Source organism: Saccopteryx bilineata, chromosome 6, assembly GCF_036850765.1.
Source record: "Saccopteryx bilineata isolate mSacBil1 chromosome 6, mSacBil1_pri_phased_curated, whole genome shotgun sequence".
Taxonomy (NCBI): domain Eukaryota; kingdom Metazoa; phylum Chordata; class Mammalia; order Chiroptera; family Emballonuridae; genus Saccopteryx; species Saccopteryx bilineata.
The window spans coordinates 35889752-35910372 of NC_089495.1; the positions used below are offsets into that span (position 1 = coordinate 35889752).

General features: G+C 48.7%; 1 protein-coding gene across 1 annotated transcript in view; it reads left to right on the forward strand.

Annotated features, from left to right (window-relative positions):
- Positions 1-20621, forward strand: part of RASA3 (RAS p21 protein activator 3) — a 134588-nt gene that overhangs the window by 40812 nt on the left and 73155 nt on the right. Inside the window, exon 2 of the mRNA XM_066235808.1 lies at positions 3516-3633. Within this exon, the coding sequence (XP_066091905.1) occupies positions 3516-3633 (118 nt within the window). The remainder of the gene's footprint in view (positions 1-3515; positions 3634-20621) is intronic.

Sequence of the window (20621 nt, forward strand, 5' to 3'; positions counted from 1 at the left end):
TGGTGAATAATAATTTTTACAGATGTGGGTAATGGGAGGAGTCATATGAAAATGATTACTTATCTGCTTCTTAGAGTGAAACCAGGGTTGACTTCTCTTTTTATCTTATAGTCATTTATGCATCTATTCTTTCAGCAAATAACTCAGCATGTACTGTATAGGGGGGCCAGCTTTACATTCTTATGTAAACGTCTTTACTTGCTGGGAAAAAGAATGCTTTTTCTTTGAGACACACAAAATGGAAGGGAAGCAACCTCTAGCCTTTGGCATAAATAATCAATATGGAAGAAGCAAATCTGTTTTGAGTGTGGTTGAAATGAAACAACCCTGATAACTGGGACATCCACCCTCGCTCTGCTGTGGGGCTCCAAGCAGAGACTTGGGAGTAACTCATCGCTCTCGGCCCTTTTTGGTGGGGTCCCCAACTATACGGACCGGACCGTGGTAGATTACATGGCCCAGGGTGGGGTTCTGGCCACTGCTCCCAAACCTCCTTGTCTGAGTGGTTTATTAATGTTGGAGCAGGTCGACCAGCTGGCTCCCTGGTGTGCCATTGTCATAGCAACCAGGATGTTTCTATAACAGTCCAGATTGGGGGCCTGTAGGGTGGGAGGAATGTGGATCAGACTGCATTCATACCAGAACAAGATAATTCAGTATTTTCACATTTTAAAGCAACTGTTATTCAGAGGAGGCTCTTTCTCTTTTATCCTGACAGTCCCCACCGTGACGAAAAGTGTCAGCTATTGTCGCTTGTGTTCTGAGGTTCTTTGGAGAATAAACAGTAGCAAAATCCCAGTTCTCTAGTTCCCTCAACCATCTCCTTTAGACTTTCAATAAAGTATTTTCTGAAATATCTTTTTCTTTTTAGGAAACACAGGGCTTGCAGCTAAATATCCCATTTGTTGCAAAAAATAATTTTCAAAGGGAAATATGGTGAGCCCTCATTCGCATCATAAAGATGACAGCTGGAAAGTCAGTCAAGTCAGGCTAGTTATGATCAGTTCCAGAAACAGAACTGGAAGGCTGACAGGCCTCATTTCAGGCTCGGTGTATGTGCTGTGGCTGCCCATTCAGGTCCGCTCAGTGGAAGGAACCGTCACCAGGAAACCTGTGACTGCTGCTTGTGGTATCCGCTCCCCTCCTTGTCTGGAGAAGCCCATAGAGTTATATCTCACGGTTTCCTGTCACCGGTTCATCGCCTACTCTGCATGCATATGCATGTGCACATACGACCTTTCACATCTGCTAGAAGCCTTCAGAGAATCTGTCTTTTGACATTTAACAACTGACTTGAAGCTTGGCTCAGACTCAAATGCCTCTTACCAGATTGGCCATGTTTTCATTTGCTCAACTCATGCACAAATGGCATGTTCTGGGAGCATTATAATGTTGAGGTGTCTTAAGAATAACAGTGGCCATAAGAAGACATTTATGTTATTTTTCTTCAGCAACTGATAGCCATTGATGATTCTTTGATGAAAAAGAAAAATTTCTGGATCTTTTGAATTAGAAGAGTTTCAAAGCCAAGGGAGCCTTGAAAAGCTCTTTTATTTTTCTTACAGTTGGGCAAACTGAGGCCCAGAGAAGCAGGTGTCATGTTTTGGCCATGTGCAGAAAATGACCACATGCACAGATTACTACTGGTACTAGTGGAAATCCTAAAAAAACACCTTGGTGCATCAGAAAAAAGATTTATTGGCTCTGAAAACATCCAATCAGTTATTGAGTAACTTCTGTTAACTTGCTGCCTTACTTGGTCTCAAGTAATAGTATTAATGAAAAGTTAAAAAAGAAAAGCTTCAAACAAATGGAATTAATCTCTGCCCTTTGGAGATTCTGGCATGCCGGTGTACAAATGGATATCTTTTCAGATAAATGGATTGCCCACGTGGGTTACAATGCACGTTTTGTTGGGGTTGTACAAAAGAAGGTATGGTGGCCCTGGGTGGGTTTGATGAAGAGTGGTCTGCACTGAGCTCTGAAGATAGAGTTTGGAGGAACTTCTACTTGGTTTTGGTTTGGTTTCTGGGTTTTTTGTTGTTGTTGTTTTGTTTTTGTTTTTTCAGTTTTAACAAGAGTGAGATAGGTTGTTCGTGAGTGGTATTAACAGGCATTATTGAGATGTTCTTGGCTTGTTGTTGTCATGGTGCTGGGTGCTCAGACCTGTCCTCTCTTTCTAGCACTGGTTCTGGTGCCTGTGGATGCCCAGGGCCAGGATTCTTTAAAACCAAAATGACTTGGTGACTAGGAAGACTCTGGGTGGTGATAGCATGTTCGAGGCATTTCTTCCATGTAGTGGACTTCACGTGGGCATCAGCTGTCCAGGTTGAAAGCCACCTCTCATTCATTCTTGTTCGCTCTCAGTTCACAAGTAAACAGAGCTGTTTGGACAAGCCCTCATGCTTGCTCCGAGCTTCTAGCAGAGGATGCCAGCCATTGTGGTTTTGATAATGATCTCTAGACAGACCCAGGGTCAAACAGGCAGTTGTGACATCATGGGCATTTTCTGCAGGGCTGGCCAGGCAAGCTGGCTTTCTGGAAGATGTTTCCCTTTTCTCCAATGTGCTTCGATGCTCATAGGGCCCTGTGGGGAGGAAAGGGCTTGTGGGAGGGAGACACTCAACCTAACCTAGAGCAGCTTTCTCCTTCTTGTATTTTCCCTAGCTGGCTAATCTGTGTTTTAAACAGCTGTAGTTCATGGGTCCTTCCCCTTAAGTATTTCCCCAGCTTGGACCTAATATTATCAAATTAAATTCAAAATAAAAAGGGACCTGGGGTTGAATGGTTAAGGAAAATATGGTACATACATACAATGGAATATCATTTCGCCTTGAAAAGGAGATTCTGGCACATGCTATAGCATTGGTGAACCTTGAGGACATTACTCTAAGTAAAGTAAGTCAGAGACAGGAAAGACACTGTATGATTCTACTTCTATGAGGTTTCTAAAGTAGTCAAATTCAGAGAAACAGAAAGTAGAAGGATGGTTGCCAAGGGAGGGGGGGAGGAGGAAACGGGGAGTTGTTGTTTAATGGGTACAGAGTTTTGTTTTGCAAGATGAAAAAAGTTCTAGAGATTGGTTGCACAACAGTGTGAATATACTCAGTGCTACTAAAACTGTACTCTTAAGGGTGATTAAGATGATTCATTTTAATTTATATATATCTTACCATAATTTAAACGTTAAAAAATTAAAAGGACTAATGTGAGTAAAACAAAACAAATAATCCTTAATTCCCAGGCTGATGGATTCTTACTTTTATCAGTTTGTTTTAGAGGTTAACGAGCGTGTGCTACCTTGCATTTTTTAACAGTACAAGTGGTATTTTCATCAATGTTTTGACTTGTGGTTGCAAGAAAACGAAGCCCTTCGGAAGACTAATGAATGTACACAAGTGGAAGCAGGTGCATTGCTCTGAAATAAATCCATCATTTGGAAACGCATCCGTGATCATCAAGGGGACTAAATACTTCCATGCTAAGTCGATGATATTTTTACACTTGCTTTTTAGGTGAAGCCAAAAATCTTCCCACTTACCCAGGGCCAAACAAGATGCGGGACTGCTACTGCACCGTGAACCTGGACCAAGAGGAGGTTTTCAGGACCAAAATCGTGGAGAAATCCCTCTGGTAATGTGTGTTCTTGTTTTATTTGATACTGCTAAGTTTTCTTCCATCTGGAAAATACCCTGAACACACATGTCATCTTGCCATCCTCTGTGTTGTTTAGTTTGAGAGGATTAGGAAATGTTCGTATGGGCTCTGGCTGACAGGGCAGTTACAGCCTGAACTTCCATCCTCGGTAGTGGGTGATATTCCCAAAGTGATTGTGATGCCCGGGACTGAACGGCATCAGGGAACCAAAACCACGTACATAACTGTGTTTTCTTTCCCTTTGAGACAATTTCTTGTTAGAGCTGAACTGGAAAGTGTAGGCTGCAACAAAAGAGTACAAATCAAGGACTTTGAGTAGATAAATATTGGGATAGTTGGAAAGCTTTTTTTTCCCCCTTTTTTGCCAACTTCTTTTAAATTTATCTAGAGAGGAATGCCTGAGATGGTCAGGGAAGTAATTATTCACTGAGGTAGGAGATCTAGAAAACATTTATTGATAGAATTTAAGGAAGACGGGTGAGGTAAGAAAGAGCAGCATCTAACAGGTTTTAAGATTGAGATGTTTGCTGGGTAAAGAAAGCATCCGTGCCTCTCAACTTGAACCTACCTAAGAATCACTTGGAGGGCTTGTTAAAACAGATGTCTGCCCCAGGATGTCTGGGGTGGGGCTGCGATTTGCATATCTCACTGGCTTCCAGGAGAAGCTGCTGCTGCTGCTGCTGACCCTGGACCACACCCCAGGGGGTAGGAAGTGATGGTACCTTAAAAGTCACAGCAGTTTACATAGTGGGTGGGAAGAGAGAAACCAGAAATGCAACAGTGAGGCTGCAGAACATCTCAGTACATATGTGTTAGCAGGTGGGTGGGGTTAGTGGTTTGCAGTTTGGAGAAAGGACACCAACACTGGTAGTGGGGCCCTGAGCGTGTTGTTTGTATGAGATGATTAATGGAGTGAAGAAGAATCCCTGTGTAGCCAGCGACTCCACCTTAGGGTTTAGAATTATGGGTTGTATGGGCTCATCCAAACTGCTATTTTGAGTTTGAGAGCATTTTTAGCAGATGAATTATATCCTTACATATTACTACTCCTAAATGCAAACAAACAGCACGTTTCAATAACTTAATGAATTTGACTTTTAGAAAACTGCTAAGGATCTCCTGCCCCTGCAATATGGAGACGCAGCTCATTCTCCACCTGCATCATTGCCACCAGCACTGGCGAGGCTCCTCCTGAGGTCGAGCTGTTCCAGTTGTGGTGGTGTTCCTTTAATGCACTGATTCTCTGAAGTGATTTCCTGAAGAAAATGAAAAGTCTGAGGAATTTGTCAGGGGTCAAGTCTGGCTCTGAGTTGATGATAAGATGACCCTGAGGATGGTGCTGTTACTGCATCCTTCCAGGATTACTCCCATCAGCATAATGTGAAAAGAGCCCTTTCTGTGTGTAGTCAACAGGGCCTGTGGATCATAAACCTGGAGGATGACGGCCAGTCTCTGTAAAGCCAGGCTCCCCTTACACCTGCTGAACCAGGATCTCTGGGAAGGGGATAGATTTGGGAACCTCTGTTTTAGGTGAGATTGAGGAATGGGGACCATTTTCTTCAAAATATTTCAGACAAATTTAGAAGTAGGAATCATGGTTTCTGGTTTCAGTGGTACTAGAAAATGTGTTTGCGGAGCAGGAGAGGGAGGGTGAGAGCTAAATAAGAACAATGACATAGTAACACTGCCCTTTCTGGGAAATCAGCTGTGGTTTAGGCAGAACCAGGCGATAGCCCCTGAAGGGCTGTCACAGAAGCCCGGTTAGTTCTAGTGAGCACACACAGTAGTGCTCTCAGCGTGTCAGAGCTCCTAAGCCCTTCACAGACTAGTTATACTTGCCTATAGTTAATTTTCATGAATGTAGTTCTTTTTTGTTTATTAATTTATTCATTAGCTTAATGAATATTTGAGAGTGTTGGGCAGATAAAATGTATTATGCTCACTTTGTTGAGGATGGCGGTGCCCACGTGAGGCCATCGCCCAGGTGTTGAGAATCCTTGTAGCCTGGGGCTTGGTTTTGTAATTAAGCCTTTCCCACCCTTTTTGATGTGGGGTGGTACAATCCAATCATGCCTCAGAGAAGTGACTCTGTATTAGAGACTTCCCTACTTTGTATATTGGATTAGAGGTTGTGAAGCTACAGTATAAAGTGGGGGCAAAACGGGAGTTTGGGCTCTTGGGTTCCTGAGATTATCTTCAGAAGAGAGAGTAGAGCCAGCAGCGGAAGGAGGCCACGTGGAGGAGGCCAGGAGAAGCAGCCAAGGTGGCGGAATGCTGAGTGAGATGCCAGTTTGTACAGTTTGTACAGTTTGTATCTGGGATAAGGAAGGAGATGGGAAACTGAGGAGAATAAGGCTGGTGAGCTAGAAACCTTTCATTCTAGGAAACTCGGATAATTCAGTGGCTTTGTGAGCACTGAATGTGATTGGGTTTTGGAGCCCAGTGTGTGTTTTTACTTGCCCGCCGGGTGCAAGCTAGGATTAAAGACTATGGCCCACCAGTTTGTGGCTCCGTTGTTTCTTTACCGACTGTCCGAATCCAATGCGAACCTGCATGGGACTGGCTGCTTTGATGGTGGCCCTGGCCGTGGCTTCTGGCTTTACAGAGTGTTTAGCAATTATGCCAGATAAGGACATGGGTGCTATAAGCAGAAATTTAAAACTGACAGCAAAGAAAGAGACAAACTTGCACAAAATAATTCCAAGTTTAAAAAATAAGGGTCTCTGTGGCCATTTAGCATTGAGGCAAAAACCCTATTTCCACTGATGGGCTTTGTAAGCTAGTAGCCCCAAAGCTATACTCTATAACAGGGGTCCCCAAACTATGGCCTGCGGGTCGCATGCAGCCCCCTGAGGCCATTTATCCAGCCCCCGCTGCACTTCTGGAAGGGGCACCTCTTTCATTGGTGGTCAGTGAGAGGAGCATAGTTCCCATTGAAATACAGATCAGTTTGTTGATTTAAATTTACTTGTTCTTTATTTTAAATATTGTATTTGTTCTTGTTTTGTTTTTTTACTTTAAAATAAGATATGTGCAGGGTGCATAGTGATTTGTTCATAGTTTTTTTTTTATAGTCTAGCCCTCCAACGGTCTGAGGGACAGTGAACTGGCCCCCTGTGTAAAAAGTTTGGGGACCCCTGCTCTATAGTTTAAGGGAAAAGACAAGTAAATCCACTTTATAAAAGAAGTTAGCAAGGACAATTGCTGGCGCCACTTGGTGCTGAATATTTGAAACCAAAATCTGTCTCTCTTGTGAGTTTGCTACTTGAATCCACACCACATCCATGATCAAAAAAATCTCAGTCCTTAAATATACATTAAGTAGTTCTGGATCAGTAGTTTGTAACATCCATCAACGGAATGATATGCCAGTCAAAATCAAATCCAGTCATCTCTTTCAATTCAGGTCCCAAAGAATTCTATATAAAGTTTCAAGAAACATGAACTCAGAGGGAAAAATACACAAAGAACGCAAGGAAATAAAACATCATATTTGCCAAGAGAAACAACAGACAGCAGAATCAGACCTGCAGAGTATGCAGAATGTCAACTAACAAAGTTTAATGATTTAACGTAAAAGACAAAAGTAAAAACAAGAGCAGGAAAAGAAACAATAAAGAATGACTGAATCAATGTGAAAAAAGAACAAAATAGTATTTCCAGAAATGAAGAACACAGGATTTCAATGAAAAACTCAGTGAATGAATTAAGTAGCTGATTAGAAATAGCTGAAGGGAAAATTGGTCAACTAACTAGAAGGTAGATTTTAAATATACCGAGAGATACAAAGAAATAGAAAGTATAAAAGAGGTTTGGAGGAGACAGAGGTATAATGATAGCTTTCTCACGGGAATTCCAACGGTGAGAAGCGAGAGAATGGAGGCGAGAGGTCATAGGTGGAAATTGTAGGAAGATTCAACATTACATTCTTGAGTGGCCTTGATTAGAGGGGCAGGGTCCAGAGGCAGACCAGTCTGGGGGCCAGGAGGACAAAGACTCAGACTCATGGTGGCTGCGAGAGTGGAAGGAGGTGGACAAATCTGAGAGACAAGGTTGGGCAATGCCGCCTGGACCAGGCAGTCGTCAGCCGCCCCATTCCAGAGTCTTAATTGTTCCCACCAAGAAAGTGGCTGCGCCCCCTTCTCACACGCCTCCTCCAGGCTCATCTGTCCTCTTGGAGATGTGACCGTTAGTTTGGCAAAGCCCCTGTAGGAAACAAAAAGCCTACATCTTAATTTCTGAACTCAAAGGAGTCTTAGCCCATGGCTTCCTGGAAGTCTCTGGTCAGAGCCGGCAGGCCGGGCCCTCTATCCGAGGGAGGAATGCAGTGCTTCCGCAGAAGCCCTTCAGCAGCCTCTGGGGCGAAGGGTCAGCCTGGCGCTCAGCTGCTGCGGCCCAGTATTGTCTGTCCTCTGACTCAGCGTTAAGTGCAGATGGAATGTGTGCGAAGAGGGAAAACACACGTGTCCCTCCCTACTTTTCCCCAGCAGAAGGTTGCCCCGGGGGATCACACCAGGCTCCCACCGTGCTGCCCTGAGTGTCCCCAGCAGTCACTAACTGATGTCTGCAGCATCACACCTGATGCCTGAGTGGGTACCTTAGGAAAAGAGCCCTCATGCCTTTCTCTTTCCTGGCTCTTTATTTTTGATGTGGGGGAGTGGAGGTTGGAGAGGTAGCACCTGTGGCAGATATATTTGTTCAAACTCTTTGGCTCTGACACATTTGGGAGAACAGGCCCTTTCTCCCAGACCTTGTCCCTTCTCTGGGAAAGTGATTTGAGGCAAGGTTTCTGTCTTACTAGGAAAAATATCTTTCTGCTGTTGAGAGTGAGCTATTAAAAAAAAATTCTTTTCATTGATTTGAGAGAGAGCGAGAAGCATCAACTCATTGCTCCACTTAGTTACTGCACTTAGTTACTGCACTTAGTTACTGCACTTAGTTACTGCACTTAGCTATGCAGTCAGTCAGTGGTTGCTTCTCCTGTGTGCCCTGACCGGGGATCAAACCCCCGATCTTGATGCTCCGGGATGATGCTCTATCCACCGAGCCACCTGCTCAGGGCCAAGAGTGAGCTATTTTTTAATCACTTAAATGGCAACTCATTATTTGTTTACTGCTGATTTAAACTAAAAGGTTCAGTATCCCCTGGGTGCTGTGGGTTGTGGACCACCCTGGGGTCCCCACCATGCCACCGCTGGGTCTGTCAGGCCGTAATGGCCTGGAGTTCTGATTATGAGGCCAAATCTGAGATTGAGAAGTTGGTTCCAAAGCAGGAAGTATCAAGAGAAACAGAGCCACAGAATCACCTCCAGAGAACTTCAGAATAACGAATCCCCAAGGATGCAGGACCAGAGGACGCAGAAATTGGGATGATACTTTGGAAATTCATCAGTGAAGTTCTGCCAGGGGCATGTTGAGTACAAGGGCCAAAAGCCTAAAACCAGCAGAAATCAAGGCTGCAGGACTCTCCCCAGAGAAGCCAGAAAGGTAGAGGATTTGAGAACTGCTTTAATCCAGCCTCACAAAGTATTTCATATTTGAGAACCCACAGGGAAAAGAAGAAGGGGCCGGTGTCAGAAGTCAGAGCAGCAGTTACAGCCCCTGAAAGGTGTCGGCAGGGTGCCCCTCTGGCAGCCAGGTTTCTGGAAGCCCTGGGAGGGAGGGGAGCGCCGAGGGGCAGCGGGGGAGCCAGGCAGGCCCCAAGTGGGCTGCCCTCCGAGACAGAGTGCCCTTGAGGAGGAAAGTCGGCAAAAGACAAAACCAAACAAAACTACATAGGAGAGAAGCCCTTTCGGCGTCAGGAGTGTGGAGAAGCCTTAGCCCTTGTCGTGCCCCAGAGGATCCACACCAGGGGAACCTTTCCTGGGCGATGAACATGGGAACGGATTTAGCCAGAGGTCCCCCTGCATACGACGGATCCCACTGAGGCTCCAGAGTGGTGAGAAACCCTACGAATGCTGAGAAAGTGGGAAGACCTTCCACTGAGCTCAATCAGAGCCTCCGCACTGGAGAGAAATCCTTCAAACGTGGCGAGTGTGGTTCAGGCTTCAGGGGGAGCCAGGCCTCTCTGTGCATCAGAGAATCCTCATTGGGAGCAGCCGTATCCGTGTCACGAGTGTGGGAGAGCCTTTGGACAGAGCTGCCATCTTCCTCTCCACCAGGAAGCTCGTGCCCCGAAGAAAGCTCAGCCAGCTTTGGGTGAGTGCCCAGTGTCAGTGGGGCGGAGTTTTCGCCCTCGGTCAGGCCGGCATCTCATAAATACTAGGAAGTGGGCGAGAGTTCACGAACTGTGCGTCAGTGGGAACCCGGACCCACACTCACTTCTGCTTGAAGGTGGTTTTAGTCCCTTTCCTCCGTGTGATCTGTGTCTCCAGTCAGATTTTGAGTTCCAAGGGTAGACACAAGGTCCTCGCTTCCCTTTCTGACTGCAAGCGGAGGAACTCTCCGTGTTTACAATACTGGTTACATTTTAATTCATTAGGTAATTTGGTGTGTCAAGAAATTCTTAGCCTGACGGTTTTACATCTGTCAAAATGAAGAATTGTAGTGCGCTATGAGTGGGGGTGTTTCGAGGCTCACACCGAGCAGTCCTGACAGTCAGAATGACATGTCCTCTCAAATGTCAGCTGTCTTTGGCAATGACCCAAGCAGAGAAGGGTACATAGGATGACAAAATCGTGAATCAAAGGGACCTTGATGGACAGAACTGGATGCTGGTTAAAAAGATGAAGTGTAGAATCCTGTCCATCGGGTGAAGGAGTCCGAGGCTCTCTGAACCCCAGGCCGCTGAACACGAGACAAGTGTACTAAAAGCATCAGCCTTCTCTCTCTCCTGCTGTCACCAGGCAGCTAAAGGCAAGGTCTCGGTCTTAGTCAGAGCCTGTTTCCTGACCTCTACACTAGATGGGTTGGTTTTCTCTTAAAAACACAGATATGTGTGTGTATAAAAATTAAAAAAGCAATCATCTTCCCCATCGCCGCTTATTGAAGAGGAGATGTCCTGCCTTCCGACGCCAGTGTGTATGATGCCAGCTGGTGCCCGGGACCCTGAGCATCCGTGCTCCAGACAGCTCAGGAGGGGCTCCTGTTAGGTGTGGATCTACACAGCCCAATCTCCGGAGGGTCAGTTTTAAAGGTTTTGTAAAACTAAAAGTTTCTGACCTTTCAGTCACCAGGCAGTACGACGGGGTGCTAGGGTCGCTCAGGGGCTTGAATGTTAGTGACAGGGAAGGCCTGGCGTGAGCTATGGGGACGGTGCCGACTGTCGGCTCATGCTGTGCGGTGGATCACAAGCAGTTGGAATTGCAGGCACCATCTGAAATATAAGAAAAATCTTATTTCTTGCAAAATACTTCCCCATTACTTCTTTGGGCAAGAACCAGAGTGCTTTTCCTTATTATAAAGGAAAGTTTTGTGACTTTCTTACTAAGCAGAGTTTTGTGACTTCTCTGAGGTGACCAACTAGTCAGAGGCAGAGCGGGTCCAGTGGCTGCCTGGTGCTTGGCACTTGGTACCAGCTAGCCACTTGGACACTGAGTTAGTAAGAAATGAGCCCAGCGCATCTGGGCTCACACATCTAAAGGCCCAGGCCCCAGGAGGGAATAAGAAATGGCGTATGAGAGGGCCAGAAGATGGTCCCACCCCTCCCCGGGCACCCTGGGGCTTTCCCCCTCCTCTCCTAGGGCCAGCCTGCCTCCCACCTCCCACCTCTGCTGTGACCCACCATGTTCCTGTGGGAAAGGCTCACCATCAGCCCTGCTGGTGGTGTCCCCAGGGCCAGCACCAAGGCCAGGTGCTCCTCCTCCTTCATCTCATTCTCACTTGACCCCAATTGGTAGCAGAGGAGAAACCCTGATGGTAGCTTCTTCGGACTCACGGAATGCTACCTGAAGGAACAGTAAACACTGTTCACCATCTCCAGCCCATCCCAGCCTCTGGAAGCCACTCCAGCCCCCACAGCTATCTGGGACCAAGGACCATCCATCCTGCTCCTGCCGCAGGTCCAGACCCTGCCAGAGACTCTTACTTCCTGAGACGTCCCCTGGCAGCTTCTTCTGGCATTGGGGGTCATAGACCCGCCGGGCTCCTTCCTCAGCACAGTGGCTACTTGGACTCTATTCTAAACAGACCCCACCTTTTGGGACTCCAGTTATAGCTTCATATCTTCTCTCCCTGACCTGTTTCTTGTTCCCTCACCAGCCAAGGCCTCTGCTTATTATTCTCTAAGCTTCGGGTAAATTTGGTGTAACTCTCACTGGTGGTGATGGAATCCAGCCCTGCTCCTGGGGAAGGATTGTGCTAGACTGGGAACTTTGCTGGCTCCAGTCTCTCTGCCCAGGTCAGGGCCCACACAGCCAGGGAACAAAAAGGAAAGACTGCTCACAGATCCTTTCATCAACATCTGTGACATCTGTGCGTAAGGCAGCGAGTAGGAACTGTGCCCCATGATCAACTGTGAAAGTGAAAATGTTTTCCCAATCAAAAAATCAATCAATAAACTGAAAGCTATGACATTGGGTCGGCAGGGTTGGGGCTGGGACGCAGCTGCTGTCTGGACTACACAGAGCACCTGTTAAGAGCACCTTAGGACTCCCCAGGGAGGGCCCGCCTTCTGCTTCAGGGGAGGGGAAAGTTATATTATGGAGGAAACCACCGTTGTTTTTTTTTATCCAGTAAAAAGAGCACATTGATATTGTATGAACAAAAGAGTTAAAATTAAGAGCTCGTAAATGCTGGGTTAGTCCATCCGTGGCAAGAATATTCCATGAACGATCAGTGTGTTCAATTCCTTTTATCTGTGTGATTCTTGTGAGGATGCTGTCAGCTACATTTTGCCAGAAAATCCCCACAAAATAAATGAAACCACAATAACAACCCAGCTCCTGGCTCAGCGAGGTGCCGTCCCCAGGGTCCCAGTCTGACCCTCTCCTTCCCCAGTGGCGGCTCCGATGGAGGCTGGGCTGAGCTGTCACCTGCAGCCCATCCTGGACCCCACCCCAGGTCCAGCCCAGGTCCCCAGTCTGACCCTCTCCTTCCCCAGTGGCAGCTGTGATGGAGGCGGGGCTGAGCTGTCACCTGCAGCCCATCCTGGACCCCGCCCCAGGTCCAGCCCAGGTTCCCAGTCTGACCCTCTCCTTCCCCAGTGGCGGCTCCGATGGAGGCAGGGCTGAACTGTCACCTGCAGCCCACCCTGGACCCTGCCCCAGGTCCAGCCCAGGTTCCCAGTCTGACCCTCTCCCTCCCCAGTGGCGGCTCCGATGGAGGCTGGGCTGAGCTGTCACCTGCAGCCCATCCTGGACCCCACCCCAGGTCCAGCCCAGGTCCCCAGTCTGACCCTCTCCTTCCCCAGTGGCAGCTGTGATGGAGGCGGGGCTGAGCTGTCACCTGCAGCCCACCCTGGACCCCGCCCCAGGTCCAGCCCAGGTCCCCAGTCTGACCCTCTCCTTCCCCAGTGGCGGCTCCAATGGAGGCGGGGCTGAGCTCTCACCTGCAGCCCATCCTGGACCCCGCCCCAGGTCCAGCCCAGGTTCCCAGTCTGACCCTCTCCTTCCCCGGTGGTGGCTCTGATGGAGTCAGGGCTGAGTTGTCACCTGCAGCCCATCCTGGACCCCGCCCCAGGTCCAGCCCAGGTCCCCAGTCTGACCCTCTCCTTCCCCAGTGGCGGCTCCGATGGAGGCAGGGCTGAGCTGTCACCTGCAGCCCATCCTGGACCCCCCCCAGGTCCAGCCCAGGTTCCCAGTCTGACCCTCTCCTTCCCCAGTGGTGGCTCCAATGGAGGCGGGGCTGAGCTGTCACCTGCAGCCCATCCTGGACCCCACCCCAGGTCCAGCCCAGGTTCCCAGTCTGACCCTCTCCTTCCCCAGTGGTGGCTCCGATGTAGGCGGGGCTGAGCTGTCACCTGCAGCCCATCCTGGACCCCTGCCCCCCCCCCCCCCCCGGGTCCAGCCCAGGTTCCCAGTCTGACCCTCTCCTTCCCCAGTGGCGGCTCCAATGGAGGCTGGGCTGAGCTGTCATCTGCAGCCCATCCTGGACCCCCGCCCCAGGTCCAGCCCAGAGGCCTCCTCCCTCCTGCTTCCTCTCACCTGTATTCATTTGTGTTGCCATCTGGAAGGGAAGAGGCCCACCACCTGGTCCCGCCCGAGCTGCTTAGGCCCGGCACACTGCCCTCCTGGTCTGCCCCCAGCGGCAGGGCCCTCCTGGCTGCTCACGTGCTGGTTGGAGTGGTGCTTGCCTTTCTCTGAGTTTGGTTGTGTCTGCTAAGCGGTAAGGGCAAGTTACAAGGCTGTGTTCATAGTAAGATTCCTTTTTGTTTAAAAACAATTTGGATTGCTTCAAAATTGGTCTGGAATATATGGACATAAATGTCAATGTGGTTATTTTCTCAGGGTAGTGGGAGTATGGGGGGTATTTTTATTCTGTGTGTGTGTGTATATATATATTTAACATAAATTGAGAGATTAGACACTAAAATGACTGCTTTCTTAAGCAACGTAAGGAGGGACTGACTCACTGCCTTGTGTGTTGGCATGGGTGTAATTATAGACCCTCAAATCCTGTCATTCTTGCTGAGGACTTACCGGAAAGACTGCTCATAAGCGGACGGGCGCACACTTCGGATTTAGAAGGAACATGAGGGTCAGTGAGATGAGAGTGTCTTTCTGCTCATGCTGAGAGATGCACATTGTTCAGAAAATGCATAGTACTGTTGCGTGGTAGAAAGGAGTAAGCCAAGGAGGACCTCCAGACTTTTTAGGAGGGGGAGAAACTCTCTGGGGCTAGAACCTGAGAGGACAGGGGGAAGTCTGTGGTTTTGGAAACAGACTTCATTTTCTGAGACATTTTTAATGAAAACCAAGTTGTTAATTAGAAATACTGACTTTGAAATATAAGAGATTAGACAGGTAACATTTTCCCTCTTAACATTTATTTTTCTAATTTTTCAACTTAAAGCATTTAAAAAAGTCTTTTTGACATAAAAGCAGGCCTCCGGCCCACGCATTTCACACCAGCTGGAGTAGACGGACTCTTCCCCCTACAGCCTTGGGGTGCCCCAGGTGGGAAATACATCTCCCTACAGCCTTGGGGTACCCCAGGTGGGAAACACATCTCCCTACAGTCTTGGGGTGCTGCAGGTAGGAAACATCTCCCTACAGTCTTGGGGTACTCAAGGTGGGAAACATGTCTCCCTACAGTCTTGGGGTACTCCAGGTGGGAAACATGTCCCTATAATCTTGGGGTACTCCAGGTGGGAAACACGTCTCCTATAGTCTTAGGATGTTCCAGGTGGGAAACATGTCTCCCTACAGTCTTGGGGTACTCAAGGTGGGAAACATGTCTCCCTACAGTCTTGGGGTGCCCCAGGTGGGAAACACATCTCCCTACAGTCTTGGGGTGCTGCAGGTAGGAGACATCTCCCTACAATCTTGGGGTACTCAAGGTGGGAAACATGTCTCCCTATAATCTTGGGGTACTCAAGGTGGGAAACATGTCTCCCTTTAATCTTGGGGTACTCAAGGTGGGAAACATGTCTCCCTACAGTTTTAGGGTGCTCCAGGTGGGAAACACGTCTCCTATAGTCTTAGGATGTTCCAGGTGGGAAACATGTCTCCCTACAGTCTTGGGGTACTCAAGGTGGGAAACATGTCTCCCTACAGTCTTGGGGTGCCCCAGGTGGGAAACACATCTCCCTACAGTCTTGGGGTGCTGCAGGTAGGAGACATCTCCCTACAATCTTGGGGTACTCAAGGTGGGAAACATGTCTCCCTATAATCTTGGGGTACTCAAGGTGGGAAACATGTCTCCCTTTAATCTTGGGGTACTCAAGGTGGGAAACATGTCTCCCTACAGTTTTAGGGTGCTCCAGGTGGGAAACACGTCTCCTATAGTCTTAGGATGTTCCAGGTGGGAAACATGTCCCCCTACAATTCTGGGGCGCTCCAGGTAGTGAGTTCCATCCCTCTATGGTTCTGGGGTGCTCCAAGCGGGGAGACAAGTCCTTTCAAGTGTCTTTGCATGACAGAATCAGGATTCCAGTTCAGTAACAACAGACCGGGTCCTCAGTGGGTTTTCCCGGAAAGACCTGGGGTTTGGTCATCATCATCTTACTTGTGATGCCGAAGGGTGAGTCTTGTGAGAAGAATTTTTCTGGTAGCTTTATGTAAGTCTGATTTTCTGAAGGTCTCGTGGGGTAGGCAGCGGGTCGCTTGGCTTTCCAGCAGCCTCGACGGGCTTTCCGGGTCCAGGGTGAGCCTGCCGTGTTCCGAGTGTCCTCTTCCTGACATCCAGCTGCAGTGTCTCCCTTGGTCATGGGAGCCCATCTCTGGTCAGAATGTGAGGACCCTTAGAGCTTCTCAGGGACGCTCAGCTGATGGCGAGTGCTGGTTTGCTTTTATTGCACAAGCACTGAGTGCCTACTGCACACCCAGGCCCAGGCTCATTAGTCAGGTGGTGCTAGGTGTGGCTGGCCCCTGTCGGGAGGGACTGTGGCTCTGCTCACAGCTGGATGCACTTGGTGGGGAAGGAGCCAGGCCCGCCCTCTCTGAGGGGAGCCCTATGGCGGCTCCCTTCCCTCCTCCTTTTGGAGTTGTGGGCACTACCTGGGCTGGCAGGATGCCAGAAGTCATGGGTTTCCCCTGGTCCAGGTTAGAACTTTGGAAGGAGACCCTAATCACTCCACCCACAGGCTGCCCACCCCTCTTGTCCCCTGGGCTCCTCCCTGACACCCTCCTCTCTCAGGGTCTTTCTTATGGAGTTTGAAACATTTCTGCCATCACAACTTGCCAGTGTGTGACTCAGGCTTCTAAGAATCATTGTCTCAGTCACTTTGTTTTTTTATTCATTGTTTATTCATTTGAGAGAGAGAGAGAGAAAAAAAATGGGGAGAAGTGAGAAACATCAACTCATAATAGTTCCTTCCCGTTTGTGCCTTGACCAGGCAAGCCCAGGTTTCGAACCAGCGACCTCAGCATTCCAGGTCAGTGCTCTATCCACTGGGCCACCACAGGTCAGGCTGTCTCGGTCACTTTAGAAAGCATGGCCAGGCCTTAGTCAAGATGGGTCTGATTGTAATTTGTTGGTAAGAACATGCAGTTTTTATTTGAGAGACGGGCCCGAGAAGGAAAAGCTGCTGTGGACGATGGGTTTTGGCATTTTGGGAGCTGTGCGGAACGTCTGGTGGACCCCGCCATTGTTACCCGGTGGGTAGGAGTTTTGCAGATACGGAAACTTGAGTCTTAGAGAAGTGAGGTAACTTGCCTGGGCCACATGGCTACACCTTGAAGCTCGGTCAGGCCAGGTCCCCACTGAGGGGGTGGCCGGCGGACTTGGGCTCGGAGGATGCACAGATGTCCAGTTTGGGCCCTGGACCTTTGGGAAGAGTGTAAGCTGATCGCGCTGCCCAGCCCCGTTCTTGCATCTGCCCAGCATTGACTTCCTGTTCCTCTGGCCTTGCCTGCACGGCCACGCCCTCCAGCTGTCCTCTGTCCCTGCTATCTGTTAGCAACCACCGTGGACCTGCAGTGCTTCCCAGCCAGTGTCCCGCAGTTCCAGGGCTTGTGCCGAGTCTCTCAACTGCAGGCCGGGCCATTCAGGACACTTGTGCCCCAGTGTTTGGACAAAAACGGTGCTCTGACCTCAGATTCTCTCTTTCCCTGGAAGAGGGTTAACTGCACCCACCCGCCCCCCGGTCTGCAAGATGCTGTGCAATACGTCATGCATTTCTTCATCCTGTCCTTTGTGGCGACCGAGTGGCTTTCTCTCCTGGGAATTGCCCCTCCTGGGGGAGGCTTCTGTGAACAGTTCAGGCAGTGACATAGGACCGAGGGTTACAGTTCAGTATGAGAGACTGAGCACCCTGCCTTTCAATAAGATGCAATGTCTTATTGAGAACCTCGAGGAAAAATCCTTTTATAGTAGAAGGTCGCAGAGGAAAAATCCTTTAATAATGGAAGGTCGCAGATGCCGAGGGGCCGTGCTGGACAGGGGCTTTAAAGGAGTTTTAAAATCACCATTTAAAGGGAGAGATGGACTTAGCAGAAACCCAAAAGGTTTTCCTCCTGCCCCCGAGTGCCTGTAGGATAACTGTGGCAGCGGAGGCTCCTTTCTGGAGCAGTCGATTGGCAGGCCTTGCCATGCAGGGCACAGCACCACCTGCTGCAGATGTCGGGGACATGGGTGGGCCCTTCAAGCCCCAACAGTCTGTTTGGGGGTGCAAACTACATGACACCTTTTCCATGCTCATTCTTCTGCTGTGGACCTTTGAATACAGCGTTGGTTTGATGACGCTTTAATCCAGCTGTTACTTAGTGATTTAACTGCATGCAAATTTTATTAGCTGAGCATTAAACTGTTCAGAGCTGGGCTGGTGCCCTTTTTGGAAAGCTGGCCCTGCTTGCTTGGCTTCCCATTCACGTTGGGCAGGGCAGGGAGCCCTGGGTTTCCCCTGGGAGCCACGAACCACTGCATCTGGATGGTCGGCCCTCTATGGCCTTCTTTGTGGAGTACCCATAGTTCAGACTTTGAGGCACAAAGACTGTCTTAAGAATAGCCCTCTCACAAAGAGACTCAGTGTGGGGCCCCTGTTCTTCAGCATGCAGCCTTTCCATCTGCCCAAAGTGTGGAGCAGCTCAGCACCTCCCCCAACCCTCCTCCCTGACCCCAGATGTTGGGAAATGGACGCAGGCATTTACGAAATAGCATGAAAGTGGGGAAAACCAGGCTCACGGCTGTTTTCTCATGAGCAAACATCGTTGTCGCAGCAGCAAGCAGCCCTGGTGTGGGATGGGGCGTGCCAGCCTCGCAGATGCTGGGAAATGAGTCATGGACAAGTCGGAGTTTTCTCTGTGGGTCCCAAACGGGGCCCTGTCTCAACCTCTCGGCTGCACATCTGGGCTGTGGGAGGAGGAGGAGGAATGCGGACCGTTTCCCCTTGTCAGAGTGCTCCTTAAAGACCTACTTGGTTTTCTGGAGATGTTTTTCTTCTTTCCTTAGGAGAATTTGCTTGGTTTTGTGCAACTTCATTTGAGCTTCTCTCTGTAATTACTGAGGCAAAGAGCTTGTCACTCTGGCCGGCCTCAGAAGCGGATGCCGCTGCACACATTAATTTCCTTCTGTCAGATAGCGGTATTTAAGGCAAGCCAAGTCCTTTGGGCAACATTTTTTCTTTCTTTATTTGGAAAGAGGGTTCTGGAGCCCTAAGGCTGTAAGTGGGAGCCGGCTGCTCAGGGACATTAATCATGTATCTGACTGTGCTGACCTTGGGTGGGAGACAAAGCCTGTGGCGAGAGATGCCCCAGGTTAAGCCTCTAATGCGAAGGGGAAGTTTAAGGCTGTGTGTCCCCTTTGAGTCCACCAGAAAGAATATTATTGTCTTGCCAGGCACATGGAGAAGAGTGGTGAGGGTGAACTCACTCTGCTCCCAAACATCTGACTGTCTCTTTTTTATTTCGGAATAAACTTTCAACCCTGCTGCCCATGAACAGACACGTGCAAGCTTTCTTGTTCACCAAGAAGGAGGGACAATGACCACATTGGTGGTTGGCACCTGGGTTTGGGGAGGGTTTCATCCTACATCTGTCTTCCGTTCGCAGGACTAGAGGGAGAGGAGACCGACTGTGTGGCCTGCCCCATGCACACCCCACGTGGGTTCTTCTTGAAGCTGGAGGGCTGAGATGTCCTGAGAGATACCACAATTGGGGCTGAAATGGCCTTTGTGCTGCAGGCAGCCTCAGCCCGTTGCTGTGGGGACCCTCGTTGCGGGGACCCTCACGCTCTTCTAGTGGAGCGCATTTCAGAAACAGCAGGATCACATGCCCGTTCTTGCCCATTGATGACAGATGTTGTTAACAAATTTGTTGTGTTTCTGGTTTAAAAAGATATTTCTTATATGTTGTACTGTAGTTATTTGTCTTTTAATTTGCAATGTAAGTTTAATTTGCAACTTAAGTTTACAAGTTCTCAGTGGCTTAATGTCCTGAGCATGGGAATAATATGAAAAGATGGGCATGTCATAGAAAACGGGCCCAAGCCATTTTAATGGAAAATTGAAACAGAAAGTGCTCATATGCACATGATAGATATTCAGCCTCCCAATAATTTAAACCAGTGTTTTTCAACTACGTACCAGTCTGCGGACCAGTCCACCAGCAATTTCGTGCCAGTCCATGAAATAGTTAACCAACCTGATATTGTATGAAGATTATAGACTCAATGTTCTTAGTCGAATTTGCTTATGCTCAGGGTGATGTCCGCTTTAGCAGTCCATGAAATAATTCTCCTATTTTCATTGGTCCCCAAGTGTAAAAAGGTTGAAGTCACTGATTTAAACTTTTCAAATGAAAGCAGTAGATTTTTTTTGCCATCAGTTTAGCAAAGTTTATAAATGTAGGTAAGACTTAGTGTTAGTGTGTGGGGGGGCATATATTGGCCCCCTTTTCTGGAGGGTCATATAGCATTATATACCTAAGCCATATGACAATGATACCCTTTTACAAGTGGAATTGATTCAAAGAGAACAATTGGACAGCTGTGCAAAGACCCCCTAATGTAGGCTCACCCCTGCCCACAGTGTCGAAGCTTGTGGCCCTGGGTGTGGCACGCAGCCCCCAGCGGGTCGAAAGCTGAGGCTTGTAGACCCAGGCATGTGAACACAACTCCCCTCTCCCCCCCTGTGGAGGAGAGGTGGAAACTGTAGTGACAGCTGCAGGCTGCCGGCTCTGGCAACGCCCATACCCAAACGCCTGAGGCAGTGGCAGAGGGGGTGGTGGGCCGGCAGAGAGACCACACCTAGGAAACACGGAGGCCACACCCATTGGACTACAGTGGCCACACCCTTCTTATACACAGACAAAATGGGAAGGCAGAGAAATGCAACCCAATTGAATCAAGAGAAATCCCCAGAAATGAGTCAGATATAACCAAATTACCAGATGCAGAGTTTAAAATAATGATTGTTAGGATGCTCAAAG